General features: G+C 41.0%; 1 protein-coding gene across 4 annotated transcripts in view; it reads left to right on the top strand.

Moving 5' to 3' along the window:
• Positions 1-9,367, top strand: part of Rasgrf2 (Ras protein specific guanine nucleotide releasing factor 2) — a 202,305-nt gene extending 192,938 nt beyond the window's left edge. For all 4 annotated transcript variants that reach the window (XM_090331693.1, XM_090331691.1, XM_090331692.1 and 1 more), the window contains 8 exons: positions 491-551; positions 862-965; positions 2,984-3,068; positions 3,697-3,894; positions 5,493-5,572; positions 7,100-7,217; positions 7,920-7,988; positions 8,417-9,367. In XM_090331693.1, coding sequence (XP_090187819.1) covers positions 491-551; positions 862-965; positions 2,984-3,068; positions 3,697-3,894; positions 5,493-5,572; positions 7,100-7,217; positions 7,920-7,988; positions 8,417-8,509 — 808 coding nt within the window. In that variant the 3' untranslated portion in view covers positions 8,510-9,367. The remainder of the gene's footprint in view (positions 1-490; positions 552-861; positions 966-2,983; positions 3,069-3,696; positions 3,895-5,492; positions 5,573-7,099; positions 7,218-7,919; positions 7,989-8,416) is intronic.
• The last annotated feature ends 4,896 nt before the right edge of the window (positions 9,368-14,263 follow it).

Here is a 14,263-nt window from a genome sequence, read left to right as displayed (position 1 = left end):
CCCTTTTTGCCCCCATGTGGCTGGTCTACACAAATGTGGAAGGGACAGCACTCTGCCTCCTAGCTCAGCAGCAGCCACAGAAATGCTGGACAGCAAGTAGAGGAGCAAGGGTAGAACCCTAGCTTAGGACTAGAGCTCGTGGATGTTCTAGAGAATGCCTGAATCCACGTTCTCCATAACCCCGCAAACTGCATCCCAACTCAGCTCAGGTTCACTGTCATTTTATCTATGGCCTGGTAGTCTGCATAACAAGCAGCTTCATCATCTCCCCTGCTGAGTCTCTTGTGTATTCCACATGTGTTGTTGTTGTTTCTGCTTAGGTGATCACTTATCTCCAGCACAGCACCCTGTTGTATCCACTTAGTCTCACAGACTTAAACCCTCACCCTGCTCCTCAGGAAGAAACGGAACTGCAAGTTGTAGATTCAGTTTTTGCATCTGTTATCTTTGTGCTTCATGGAGGATTATTATTATTTTTTAATTTCTTTAGGGCCCTCTCACAAGATGATCAAGATGATATCCACATAAAATTAGAGGACATAATTCAAATGGTAAGTTCACCTTTAATTTTAGCTAACATAATTGTCTGTATAATACCTTTCAGAGGTGAGTAGGAAGCTCTTGACTGGTTGGCCTTACACCTGCCTATGAAGTGATGTGACATGAACAGCAGTTGGCGTGAGGTCCAGCAATTAGCCAGTGAGATTAACGTTGGCTGATATATATTTTTTAGCTTTCTGCATTTTTGTTCATAGCTAGAACGTAGTTACAGACTCCAAACTGCACAGACGCAGCTCCACTGACTGCAGTGAGATGGCAGGTACTTCGCTCCCAGGTGACCTCCACCCTCATCTCTTGCAGACAGACTGTCCGAAGGCCGAGTGTTTTGAGAGTTTATCAGCCATGGAGATGGCTGAGCAGATCACCCTCCTGGACCACATTGTTTTCAGAAGCATTCCCTATGAGTAAGTGCTGCCTTGTTTCATCCCATGCCCTCAATTCAGGAGCAGGACTCCATTACAGTAGCTGCCCTGTCTACAAACAGACCATATTCCTAAGGCGCGCGTGTGTGTGTGTGTGTGTGTGTGTGTGTGTGTGTGTGTGTGTGTGTGACCGTGACCCCATTTGAATGTCTTTGGTTGTAGGTTGAGTGTTGAATGTTCATTTCAGGACGTTCAAGATGGTCCGTGTTGTGTTTCTATACAGACTAGGATTACCATAGAATATAAATTTATATGTATCTTCCTGTCCTTGAATTATAGAACTAGTGCAGCTATTGCAGTGGTTTTCAAACGTATAGTGTGTCTGATGGGAGCAGAAGGGAGAATCACAGAAAGGATGCCACTTATCAAGGTGCATTGGACATGTAAATGGACATGTTAAATAAAAACTCACTTGTACAACTCCATGAAGATAATAATAATATAAAGAAACAAAGGTTCTGTGTGCTGGTGGCTCACACCTGTAGCTACTCAGGAGGCTGAAAGCTAAGGATCACGGTTCCATGCCAGCACAGACACGAAAGTCCATGAGACTCTGATCTCCAATTTACCACCAGAAAACTGGAAGTAGCACTGTGGCTCAAAGTGGTAGACTGCTAGCTTTGAGTGAAAAAAAAAAAGCTCAGGGACAGTCCCCAGGCCACAAGTTCAATTCCCACTAGTGATGAGAAAGAAAAGAAGCAAAGCCATTTGGGAAGCTTGCTAATAATGTGCATTTGGAATTCTGCTGCTAGAATTTTTGATTAAGGCTCGGGAAATTATTTGAAATGAAAACTCTAAATAATTTTGAGTGTCCCAAGGGTACACTTAGAGAAACAGTGATTTAGGGAAAGTGGTATAATTTCTGCTAACATGTCTTTCTTCACTTCCATGAATCAATAAGTCCAACCAGGATTTGTGGCAGTAGACCCATCCTTCAGCCTTACATGATCCTGTATGCAGGAGTGGCTCTTGAAGTCTCCAGCTGTCACACTAATAACCCCAGAAGCAGACGTTTGTTTCTTTATATTATCTTGGTGTGGCCTCTTCCTGGGAGTTTCATCTCTCTGGCTCCCTCTCTGTCTGTATGAGCATCTACCAGTTATTTGCATTTGTGGATCTGCTTTACTCTGTCTGGTACTGCAGGAGGGGAGCAGAACCAACCACCCAGAGACAAAGAACCTTGCTTTGGGCAATATGTTCGAATAAAGAAAGTGACAGAGTAGTTTTCTGTCAAGTTTGGGAGATATATTTTTGCCAGTCCTAGGACTTGAACTCAGGGCCTAAGCAAGGTCCTTAGGCTTTCTCAAGGTTAGTGCTCTACCACTTGAGCCACAGCACCACTTCTAGCTTTTTTCTCTGTATTTGGTATCAAGGAATCAAACAAAGGGCCTCATGCATTCTAGGCAAGCCATTCTCCCAGCCCCTGGGAGATATTTTTGAAGGCCTCTACCCCATCCTCCCTCTTTCTGGTCTCTTGTCTGCTGTGATGACCCACTCATGAGCACAGACCTTGGACCAGCTTAGATCTCTCTGCTCTTGGAAACCGTATTCTTGAGAAAGTCAAAGAACAAAGTAGGAGGGAAATTTCTGTTCCTGATTAACATTTTTGGCAATAACAGATTTTTTGAGGGGACCCTCAGCTAAGGCTTATTATTCATGAAGTTAGTCCAGGGAAAATAGGCTTGGTTTCTGAGTTAGTATTTTCTTATTTCTCTTCTGTTGGTGTTTTCCAACTTCAGAAATGCCTTCATAGGGACAAAGTTCCAAATGTTTATAAGAAAAATCTGGAGGCTGAGTTTTGTTGGTTTTTTTTTTCTGCATTGAATAGTGGAAACTGGAGCAGAGCTAAAACGCCTTTGAGGCAGTCAGCCAAAGGTGTCAGATAATGTTCCAGGTGATATTAATTTAGTGAGTCTAATATTCCTGATAACTATGCAAAATCACAGCCATCATTTCTTACAGACTTAATTGAGGTGGTGTTTTTGTTTTGAACTTTTCAGGGAGTTTCTTGGGCAGGGGTGGATGAAGCTGGATAAAAATGAAAGAACACCTTACATTATGAAAACCAGCCAACACTTTAATGATGTGAGTAATCATGGTCGTGTTCTCTCTTCCTCTGCAACTAAGTGCTTTCTGCTGAAAGAATTGACCAGTTCAGAATTTGCTCTGACTTGGAGCAAGGGTTTTGCTTCCTCAATGGTAATGGTGGCATCCCTTAATAACTAATCCAGGGTTAGGGGACACGAGGTATGTGACATCCAAGAGTTACACCATGAGTTCCAAACATAGCCTTTCCTCCTTGTACTGCTCTATCCGTTATGTCCCTATGACAAAAATCACATTATCTCACAAAAAGCTAGATTCAGAGAATAACTATCTTCACTCTAAAGATGGACTACTGTTCAGGAGTTTGTTATTATTCTTATTGCGGACTTTGGAAAGCTGCTATCTAATGATGGAATATGATCTCCATGCTACTTTGACATTCTGAGTTTCTGATATGTCTACAGGGAATTCTGATACATTGTCTGAAAACTTGCCTTGCCTCAACAGTCTTCCCGGTCTCTTTTCCTTTAATTGTATCTTTATTACCTTTAAGTAGTTGTACAAAGGTGCTACCATCCCACGAATCAGTTTATAAGTACAATGCATCTCAATCAATGTCTCCCCTTTCATCCTTCTCCCCGATTCTTCATCTTTTGGGTTTTCTTAGATGAGTAACCTGGTTGCCTCCCAGATAATGAATTATGCTGACATCAGCTCCCGTGCCAACGCCATTGAGAAGTGGGTGGCGGTGGCAGACATTTGCAGATGCCTGCACAACTACAATGGTGTGCTTGAGATCACCTCAGCCTTAAACAGAAGTGCCATCTACAGGCTGAAGAAAACCTGGGCCAAGGTATCCAAGCAGGTGAGCGTTAGTGACACATGCTGCTGCTGAGAGGAGGAGAGGCTGGGCAAGGAGAACCAAGATACATATTCGACTTAAGCAATCATTAGCTGAAACCAGCAAATTAGTGGCCAGAGAAAGGTGGGTAATTTCTGTCCTCTTATCACTTAATTCCACTCATGTGCTTCTCCAAAACACTCATTAAAACATTGTGTGTGGGGGGGGGGGACAAGCTCAAATAATATGGCTGTTGATCAAGAGGATTTTTTCCCCTGAATTATTTCAGGAGAACATACTGATTCCAAGCAAATGCAGGAAGACCCACGGAGCCATTGTTCCAGTCCCAAAGCATGGTGACAAGTGCAGCAGGACTACACAGTCCTCCAAGTTCAGCCTTCTCCTTTTCATTAACGTAGCAGCTATAAAGTTTCTGTGTGATGACTCAAATGTAGCTCTGTTGATTTTCTCTCATTGGATTCAGCTCACCCCCTGCCTGTTATTTTCATTCAGATAATTTAAAAACTGTAGATTTTATGTACAAAGTCCAAGCTTTGTTGGTAATGAAAGGATTTGTGAGTCCCATTGGGCAAAATGGAAGCTGTCCAGGCTCTGCATTTTCTCTAAGAGAGGAAGTGGGATGAAGACTCTGACTGGACCTGTACATTACAGATAGATAGGTGGGTAGGTACATAGATAGATAGATAGATAGATAGATAGATAGATAGATAGATAGATAGATAGAGTGAGTGAGCAGATATGATATATAATGTATATAAGTGGCACATGTGATTTTATATGTGCACATACATATATCACCTTCTTACATTCTAATGGTGGGCACCCTGCAAGTAGATGCCTCTCACAGGCTTCGGAGGGTGTGCCAACAGGCATCATGGAGTAGAGTGTAGGACAAGGTTGTACTACTGTGTGGACTGACATAGTCAGCACAGAGAGATTTCCCAAGTAGCTAGGAGTAGAAGCTTGAGCCACCACACCCAGCTAATAATATTATTTCTTAAAAGTATCAGTTATACTTTTTGAGTAGAGGATATTTCTCAATCAACAGCATACTGATCAAATATGTGCTTCGATGGTTTACAGATTCATATTCAGAAAGTCTCACTGTGGCTTGGGGGTATGGCTTGGGATTATAGTGGTTTCCTAGCATGGACAAGACCCTGAGATCCCCAAGACAGAGAGAAAGACATACATACATACAGACAGACAGACAGACAGACAGACAGACAGAGACAGAGTTAGAAAGAGAGTCAGATAGACTCAGAGAGGGGAAAGAGAGACCAAGATTCATCCTGAAAACTTAAAGACCTCTCCTTTAAGACATTGTATTCAATAGGCACTTACTTTCCAGTTCTTTAACTTTCTTATAATTATTTTCTATTTGTTTTCCCCCTTTGTGTTTGAATATACAGATATAGGCACTTCCTCTTCTCCACATGTTCTTTTTTATATAAAATTGTTAAATGCAAACATAATGCCCCATTGTGAGTATCAAATCACACAGTGAGCACCTGCTATGGTAAAGAGAGTGGAGCACCTCCCTGTCCAAACAAATCATGGCAATTTCATGGCCTACTGAATTGTGGATTTCTATTTTTTAGACAAAAGCACTAATGGACAAACTTCAGAAGACTGTTTCATCTGAAGGAAGATTTAAAAACCTCAGAGAAACCCTTAAAAAGTATGTTTATCCTTGTCATTAAATGATTCACAATTCAGGAATATGGATGTATTGTTTATGTAGTATGCCAATGGTAGCATCCTGCCTTCATCGTTGAGGGAAAAGTAGGAAAAACATTTCATCTCAGTATTTTTGAGCTGTCTTTGTCACTTGGAGTACTGTGAGTGAAGAATATTCCCAACAGGATGAAATGATCTCCATAAGAAGATGAATCATGTTTTAGAATAAAGCCCTCATGAGCCAGTATTCCCTACTTTAAGCCCAGTGATTTACTATGATGTTAAAAATTGAAAGAGCCTAGCCTTGGTTGATAATTAGTATTTGCTTCTGCCTTTTTTATTCCTGTGTGCACATCCCCCACCACACACACCCACAGCATAGAATCTATTCTCTTGCCAGTAGTGTTTTGCATGGTTTATATACTTGTTACTTTGCTCATCTTTGTGGCAAAGTACCTCACAGAAACAGCTTGAGGAGGATTATTTTGGCTTGTATATTTGATGGGTTCCGTCCAGGCTACATGCAGTAAGACAGAAAGAACTTCATGGAGGCGAGAACATGTAGAAAGGGGAGGTTGTTCACCTCATGGCAGACAGGAAGCAGAGCTGAAGGAGGAGCTACTGCGGGGGAATACCTTCAGGTGCGCCATCCTGTCACCTGCTTCTCCAGCTACGTGCTACTTCGTAGTTTCCAGAACCTCCCACAATAGTACCAGCTGGGAAACAAGGTTTCAACACAGGAGCCTTCGGGTGGAGTGTGTCATGTTCACACCACAGTTTTACAACATGAAATTGTCTTATTCTAGAAAAACAGTGTTGTGATGGCATAAATGAAAAATTAACAATGATTATCATCATAGCAGAAATAACACATAATAATAATAATATGTGTTATGTAATAGTAGCATACAACTACTTACTAAATATTTGCCAAATAACAGGGTCTAGGTTAGGCTTTCACTGTCTTATTTAAGCCTCACCACACACTAAACTAAACTAGACAGTTTTCTGTCTGTCTTACAAATGAGGAACCTGAAGTTGGGATTGAAGCCTGTCTCCAAGAATATACCTTCCCCTCTACAAACAAAACAAAATATCTCTCCCTTAAGTGTGTATTTTGTTGAGACTAGTTGAGTCTGTACATTCCCAAACATTTTAGTTCTAGCTAAAATAGAAAACAAGTATACTACATGAAAAGCTACAGTCACATTGTTTTTTCCATCTAGATCTTGAATGTATTTTAGTGAGGTCCTTGCCAATTTGTAAGAATTATAAGCAATTTCATGCTAGCAATTATTTGTATTTGTCTCTCAAACATGCCATTGCATCAAAACCATAGTGAATCATGGGCTTTAATTTTGTATTCTATTCCATTGTGGAATATATTTAAAACTCTTACCATGAGCTCCTGAAGATAAAACAAGACATCTTTGGTCTTCTAGGCTGAAACAGCACCATTGCTCAGAATGGGGAGTGAAATAGACATCTGTGTAAATGAGTCTAAGAAAAATGTTTCTTGGTCTTGCAGCTGCAACCCTCCAGCTGTTCCTTATCTTGGAATGTACTTGACAGATTTGGCATTTATTGAAGAAGGAACACCAAACTTTACTGAAGAAGGCTTAGTCAATTTTTCCAAAATGAGAATGGTAGGTAACAATTTTAAAATTCAATAAAGTCAGTGAGTTTATGGCTTACAGAGAAGAAGCTCAGTAATAAAAATCAGTGTTTGCCTCTTAAACTTAGTGGTGGAAGGGATGACAGAGACTAAGTCTAATTCCTGCTGTTGGTTGAATGAAGAAATTTTTTTATTGTGCCATTTCCTCTTGCAGTCTGGATCAAGGAGATAGAGATGAAAGTTCCAAGATATCTTTCTAAGACTGACCCATAAAAGACAGATGCCAAAGATTATTTTCTTCATCCTTCTCTCCTCCTCCTCCTCCTCCTCCTCCTCCTCCTCCTCCTCCTCCTCCTCATCCTCCTCCTTCTCCTCCTCCTCCTTCTTCTTCTTTTTCTTTGCTAAAGGCTAGTACTTTACCACTTCCCATTTTCTGTTGGTTAGTTGCATGGACTTTCCTGCCATGACTGGCTTTGAACTGTAGCCCTCAAGTCTCACTCTCCTGAGCACCTTGAATTACAAGACTGAGCCACAGGCACCCAGCTAGTATCTTCTTAATATTAGCACTTAACCTGGCTTTCTGAAGGTTATAAAAGCACCAAGCATATAAAATGATCTGTCAGGATCAGGGAGGAAGTGATTTCCCATGCTTCCCTTAATGGGAGAGACTCTGAGAAATTGCCCTAGACGAATGTGCTTTGCTTTGCTTTGTTGCTGTTTTTCTTGCCATCAGATATCACACATTATCCGGGAGATACGCCAGTTCCAGCAGACTTCCTACCGCATAGACCATCAGCCCAAGGTAATATTGTGATATTGTGTAGTTGTGGGGAAGTTAGTTTTAAAAATGAAATCAATGAATGACAATGTAAAAATAGACGTTGTTACTAATACCAAAAATGGACTCAGAGTAAGCACCAAGAAAACAGAAAACCTTTAGCATGTCTGGTCAAGACCAAAAACAATTTAAAAAATAAGGAAACAATTTCATGGTAATACTCTATGCTTGAACATTTTTAATTTCTGCTATCATTGCACGTCCTTTATGGAACAATGTGTATGGGAGAGAGCATCAAGAAGTGTGCTAACAAGGATTGCAGTGCAGCTGTGCATAGTAAAATATGTCAGTGCTTCGCCACCCATCCATGTGAAGTCAAATCCATTCAGGAACAGTACATACTGATGTTTCTCCCAGAAGTACAGGCAGGGATTTCTTTTGTTTTTCTTTAGGTCACACAGTACTTACTGGACAAAGCTCTCATCATAGATGAAGATACACTCTATGAACTGTCACTAAAAATTGAACCTCGACTCCCTGCTTGAAGATCTGGCTTTGCCCCCGAGATCACAGCATTTCCTTGGAAAGCAGGACAGATGGAACTGTGGCATGCCCTGTCTAACATGGCACAGTGAGGAGTGGGGGAGATGAAGCCATCTTCTTTCTCCACCACAGATGAAAACTGGACGTCAATTCCGTCTTAGCCAGAGTGAAACCCGGCTGTGTGGGTGACAGGGAGGTGGCTCAGCCTCGGGTGGGAAGGTGCAGTGACCAATGTTAGTACATTTTTCCTAAGGGAAGCTAAGATAGGAGATGCTAGTGGCCATTTCAGTGAAGCAGGTACGAAGGTAAATCTCATACTGTCCCCTGTTCTGTTAGAAGTCAGGGACAAGAACCCACAAATTTGTGTTTCACTGGCATGTACTGGCTTGGCTATACCTGCCCAATCTTCTCCTGGGATGTAACTATTTCCTTTATACTTCCTTCATCACAAGCTTCTCAAAAATCAGAAGCTTCCTCTAGAAGGCCAACATATAAGCAATTTCAGTCTATGGCATGTGCATGGTTCTCAGTGCATCATAAATATTCATATTTGAGAAATGGTATGTTCTGAAACTGCCTTTTCAGACTTTGGGCAACAGAACAGGAAAGAAATGATAGAAGACAAATGGGTTGGCAACATTTCCTTATTAAAAACAATCAGCTGTATCCCAGAGGCCATCTTAGGGTGGTAATGGAGGCTTCTTCCTGATGGTCCCAGGAAGCCAGACCCCAGGAGAGGCAATTGCAGAGTTTTTAGAAAGGTGCACGCCACTTCACCGACGAAACTGTGCAATAAGATAGAAGGCCAAAAGCACTTTGGGGAATGAGTGTCCTTGCTAAGTAAAAATATATACCTGAAATTGTCTTGGCACTTTGTTTTCTTTTCTCCTATAGGGATCTTTTGTGATTTACTTAGGCAAACCATTTTTTAGGCTCCCTTATGAACATGTATTATATTTCTTTTCAAAACTGTTTGTGGCATTTTCCTTCTAGAACCCACACTTCCATGTACCGGGGTAGATTATCTTCCCCAGCCATCTTCTTTAAGAATTATTTGAGTGAAGATAATGGACATATGTGGGGAATGGGACTAACTACCCAATAGTTCGTGTAGCAGAAAACAAAATGCAGGAGTTTGTACTATTTCCCAGAGTTGGGGAAATGATCTCATTTTCTCCTAGAATGTCAGGCATAGAAGAAACAGGGCTCTCTCATTGTTTACCTCCCTCCTCTCTTCTCAGGGAGACTGCTGCTTTAAAGGAAGGAAGAGATGATAATCAGGCGTCATTACTATCTGAGCCTATTGCACCTGACATTTTCTCTTAGAGGCATGAAGCTTGCTGTTGATGACAATGAAAATGTGACCTGTCTGGCTGTCTTCTGTCCTTCTTTGCACTTTAATTTTGTGGAAGACCTCTCAGCTGCTTAACAAATTTGACTTGCTTGCTCTTCAGATCCAGTGGGAGAGCAAGCATGGATAATGAGGTCCATCTCTGTACATAACTACATAGTAAAATATTAACTAAGTAAAAGAACATACTTATGATAAATAAAGACCATTCCCAAAATATTTTCAATAGCTCATATTAGCCAACAGTGTAGCACTAAGCCCAAGGGAGGGGGTTACTTATAGATGCTTTATTTTTCTTGCTTTCTTGAAAAAAAGTTTGTCTTCTTTCGTTGCAAGTAAGAGGTTGATGCATCTTGATGCATGATGAGAAGCATGGACCATTTTGTGCTTTGTTGTCTGCTTTGTGATATATTTTTTCAGTGTTCAGAAACTGGGGGGGTTGAAATAATGTGTGTCAGTGGCACAGAACACCTAGACACCTTGCAGAAGATACATAAAATAAAGATTAGCTGTTGGGCTCACAACTGCAGGTAGAAAGGTGAACTAAAATCAGGACAAATTCATGAGAGGACCACACACATACTAATTCCAGAAAAACCAGTGTAGAAAATGTGGATGACTCACTCATAGTCTGCTTTGAAGTCCTCCAAAAGGGCGGGATAGCTCTGTATGCACTTTCTTTGGAAGAATGGACTCTTATTTCTCTAACCCACATGTTCCAGAAGCACCGCAGAAACTAAGAACCAGAGGAATTTCAAATACTCCTCCCCCTTAGGAATGTAGTTTTTCATCATCTAGTGAAAGTCTGAACCTATTTCCTATATTATGCTAGAAGCGCCACCCTGTGGTAGACTATAAGCACTGCAAATTACTATCCTGATGTTCATATTTTATTCTTAAATATGAAACACCTAAGGATATGAAATATTCTAGAGTTGAAGACAAAGTACTCCACCTCTAGAGTCACCCGATGACTACCGCACCATTTAGAGGCAAGCTGAGGTAGGAATGAACATTGAAAAAGGAGGGAAGGATGAAGAAAAGGAAGGAAGGGAGGGAGGGAGGGAAGGAGGATGGAAGGAAGGGTGGAAGGAAGGAAGGAAGGAAGGAAGGAAGGAAGGAAGGAAGGAAGGAAGGAAGGAAGGAGAGGGAGGGAAGGAGGGAGGGAGGGAGGGAGGGAGGGAGGGAGGGAGGGAGGAAGAAAGTATATCTGGACACATTTAAAATACCACAGAGAAATTTTTGTGGTATATCTTCTAATTTATAAAGTCCCATCCTCTTTTCCTTCCAAATTTTGTATGAACTTTGGTGAATTTTGGCTATATTCTATTACAGGAGACCTATTTCTTATGTTTGTTTTGGTCAGTCATGGGGCTTGAACTCTGGGCCTGGGCATTGTCCCTGAGCTCTTTAGCTCAAGGCTACCGCCCTACCCCTTGAGCCACAGTGCCACTTCCGGTTTTCTAGTGGTTAATTGGAGATAAGAGTCTCACAGACTTTTTAGAGCCCAGGCTGGCTTTGAACCTTGACTCTCAGATCTCAACCTCCTGCATAGCTAAGATTACAGGCATGAGCCTCTGCGCCCAGCTAGGAGACTCATTTCTAAGGGTAGACAGGAGGCCAACTTCTAACAGCCAAGTAGCGAATAGATATACTTTGAAATTAACCCTGAAAAATCAGAAGTAAAACCCAATTTCATGCTTTCAAATGAATATTCCCATTTGTACTGTCACCGGAATTGAAGCTTTTAGGGTATGCCAATGGTTATTAACTAAGACATCCAGTTTTGCTACAAGAATAAATCTCTTACCTAAGCCAACCTATTATTTGACAGATTTAATCATGGAGTGGAATGTTATCATTCTATTTTAATGCTTCTCTAAAGGAATTTAAATTTGGGATTTTAAGCTGATATTGCACTATTTTGAAGTGCTGACATAACACCCCATGGCTTTTAAATTTCAATGTGCCCTCTAGTACTACAAACAACTGAAACGAATACTGGACAACTTGAAAGAGAAAAATCTAGTGTGTTGCCATTTGTAATATGTGAGGATGGGATTGCCTCTTCTTTTCTTCTCTTTATATTATTTGAGTGACTGGGAATCTTTTTAACTAGAAGAGCATGCAATAAAGAAAATATTCCTAAGGAAATTTATTTTGCTTTACAGTGCTGGGAATCAAACCCAGGGCCTGGTATGTGCTGGACATGTAATCTACCAATGAGCAACATCAAGGCACTTTTATTAGCTTTCATTTAAATATAGAGAATTTTACATAGCTGCTCTTTTCAAATTTTGATTTTATTTTCTCTGAAAAATAATTTCTTCTTTCATCTTAAAGTGTAGGTGTTTTTGTAACCCAACATGGAAAATGTATCATTTTGATTACGATTGAAAAGACATAAAAGATAATAATCCTATTTATGTTCATGTTAATCTTCCCAGCTAAAAGGAATGAATGCATGAGATTCATTTTCATTTCTGTAAGAACTAAGGCTGCAAGTTTAAGTAACGACTTGATTACAAACACCGCTATGTGACTGCTAATAAGCCTTGATCAATGGAATCTAATCAGTGTTATTTCTCGGTGGCCATGGTGACTTCTTTTTGATGGTTACATTTATTTCATTTTGTTTGGTTTTTTTTGTAGGGGTTTTGCTTGTTTTATTATCTTTAAGTAGTTGTACAAAGGAGCTTCAATTCACCTTGTAAGTTTATGAGTATAACACATCTTGATCAATGTCACCTCTTTCAGCGTTCTTCTCCATCTCCTCTAAGCCCATCCATCCTTTCGATTTAAAATTAAGGCAGGACGGAACAAAGTGGGAAACCATCTTATTGTAGATATGAACACATGAATGATTCAGAAGTGTTCTCATCTCATTTGCCACATGGCACGCTATTAATATTAGAGCTGGTTGTAGTGATCTGACCTGTGAAGAAAAATTAGAGTCCTCTGTAATGTTATTTGTTGGATGACTGTTTTTTACACTGTCCATTGCATATCATTTACACTGTCCACTGCAATTTTCATCAGAAAGCAGATTTTAGAAGGGCACTGGAGCAGAAATCTCTGTCCCGAGTCCTAGCTCTGATCAGTATGCATGCATCAGCTGGAAAACAGAGGCCGGTGTTTATACCTCTCTGCTCTTCAGTTTCCTTATCTGCAAAATGGGATTAATAGTAATTCCTGTGCTGTCTACCTCACAGGGCTGTTGTGAGGACCAAATAGGTTTGACTGTAAAGTGTGAAGTGCTATCCAAATGAGACGCAACCCAATTACCATCCTCGGCCCTCCTTTTGTAGAGGAATTAACTGTATTTCTTTACTCTTTGTGTGTGTGTGTGTGTGTGTGTGTGTGTGTGTGTGTGTGTGTGATGAACAAACGTGTTACTTTGAGAAGCATTGTTTGTAACCAGTGACAGTTGTAATTCTTATAAAGAGGTCTGTGCTATGGCCTAACACTTACTGAGTGAGGTGTAGGTTATGCCTATATGCAAATTAAACTCCACTTTTCTTGACTACTTGGAAATCTCACTTTCTTTTATGTAGCAATTTCCCCATTTGCCTATATCATCTTCTTTCCTAACACTGAGTTCCTTCCATTATGCTTTCATTTCTCAAGTTCAGGTGAAAAAAACAGCTTAGAAGCAGCCCCAGTTACAGACACTAGAGTATTAGAAGAATCCTGGGGAAGGGCTCAGCAAAGATATAAAAGTCATTTGGTCTCACCCACATCCCAGTCTTCAAATCAGTTCTGTGGCATCCCGAGCCCATGTTTGGCTACCACCAGATACCAGAAACCCATTACTAACGGCAACAGCTCGGTTCATCCCATGTACAACCCCTGGGCCAGTGGAAGATAAGAAAAACTGCCAAGGTGGGTGAGCCGGCATGTCACCACTGGCATTGACCTGATGGGCTCCCGAGAACTCTCAGATTGTGTCCTCATCTGCAAGACTCACTTCCCCACCCAGAGTTACTACAGAGTCACATGGAATAATATATACCCTTTCTCTTTTGCCAACTTGAAGGTGGTGTCCTAACACTGAAAGCTGAAGGATTCAGGACACAGAGTTAAGCACAAGAATAAACTGAAGAAAGGACGTCTTACGCTCTTCACTCCTGTTACCAATTAACATGAGCAACCAAGGCTGCTTGGCCACCTGGCAGCGCCTTGCCCCTCTTTCTCTATGTGGTTCAGTCTGGGTCCTGATATAGCTATGCTTTGCCTGGATGCAGGAGTAGAAAGACAGCAGATTTCCTTTAAATGAGTGATACAGCAATTGCTATGTCTCTTCTATTCCTAGTTCTGTGGCAAACGCCAGCCACACAGCCACACAGCTGTGAGGTTGAAGGATGTAAACAACAATGAGGAGTGATTGAAGAAGTTTTAGAAATCC

The sequence above is a fragment of the Megascapheus bottae genome, chromosome 4, assembly GCF_031878675.1.
Source record: "Megascapheus bottae isolate mThoBot1 chromosome 4, mThoBot2.hap1, whole genome shotgun sequence".
Classification (NCBI taxonomy): domain Eukaryota; kingdom Metazoa; phylum Chordata; class Mammalia; order Rodentia; family Geomyidae; genus Megascapheus; species Megascapheus bottae.
This window is presented reverse-complemented; position numbering and strand designations above follow the sequence as displayed.